This window comes from Diadema setosum, chromosome 4 (genome assembly GCF_964275005.1).
Source record: "Diadema setosum chromosome 4, eeDiaSeto1, whole genome shotgun sequence".
Lineage (NCBI taxonomy): Eukaryota > Metazoa > Echinodermata > Echinoidea > Diadematoida > Diadematidae > Diadema > Diadema setosum.
The window spans coordinates 25832934-25834108 of record NC_092688.1 but is presented as its reverse complement, the minus strand read 5'-3'; the positions used below and the strand labels follow the sequence as shown (position 1 = coordinate 25834108).

General features: G+C 38.8%; 1 protein-coding gene across 1 annotated transcript in view; it reads left to right on the top strand.

The window, feature by feature from the left end:
• Nucleotides 1-333: 333 nt before the first annotated feature.
• The window catches only part of LOC140227765 (uncharacterized), a 13155-nt gene continuing 12313 nt past the window's right edge, over nucleotides 334-1175 (top strand). Inside the window, exon 1 of the mRNA XM_072308164.1 lies at nucleotides 334-355. Coding sequence (XP_072164265.1) covers nucleotides 334-355 — 22 coding nt within the window. The remainder of the gene's footprint in view (nucleotides 356-1175) is intronic.

Genomic DNA, 1175 nt, shown 5'->3' with positions numbered 1-1175 from the left:
TTATTACTTTACGTGTACTTTTTTTACCCTTTGATCACGCAGATTACAGTCTAAATTGTTCGGGGATTCCACTAGAACGGGAGATACGGTGTAACAGATCCTGCGTTGACAACCGTTATAGTTGGGTTCTGCAGGCACCCCATGGAAGGAGAATCCTCTATACCCTCGATCCCATCAACAATGAAGTGGTGGGATTCGACAGACTTGATGAAATAGCAAACAAGAAATCTCGGAATCTGATAGTGAAAGACACAGAGTCTTCTCCCTTTTTATCGCTCACCAATCAGACGAAGCTACGGTTATGGTATATATATCTACCCCGTGAAGTTCAACATGAACGTGAAGTGTTACGAAGGTAAGTGTAGGTTACATTTTTATCAACATGAATACAACCGTTCATTGAGTACTAGTTACTCCAACACTGGTTTTTCCCTCCGTTCTTCGGAACCTGATGTTTCCATTTCCATGACAGGACATACAATTTATGAATGAGTTGACACTATGTAAAAAAGCCATGTGATTTCAAAATGGCCGACATCGTGTTTTTAAGAGAGTGAAACATGAATATATACAGCAAGGACGTACTCTGCTGAAGATACACATTACTAATTATGTAAGACATTCTAAACAATAGATTTAAGTCTCATATCGTAATAAAAAGACGCGATCGAAGCCATAATATGAAAATGACATTTTATGTAATAGTTCAGTGATTAACAACATTATTTAATGGGATTGTTATGGCTCAGGGGAGAAAACCACCAATTCTTAATCTCTGTTCGGGTCCCGGTTTGGGTCCCATGATGGTAGCGATAGTGCATTTTAGGTTCCTATCCTTGTCCTTCGCAGGGGACGTAAGGTCTCCGTTGCCGTGGATTTTTTTTTTTTGATATACAGTTCAATTCTTCCATGGTGACTATACTTAAAATAATATACTCTCAAGCTCAACCCCATCATTCCACAACAAAATGCACCAAAAGAGAATCACAAACATTGCATAGCTACACATTGCAGGGTATGACACACAAAACAGTCTAGGTACACCAATATTGATTGCAAAAAATGTACAAAGGTGTTGTACGTGACTTTGACAACAAATTACTGGTTTGTCCTCTTCTGGTACGAAACGTGTGCAATGAAATTTGCGACAGTGAATTTGTCCTTTAGACAATACT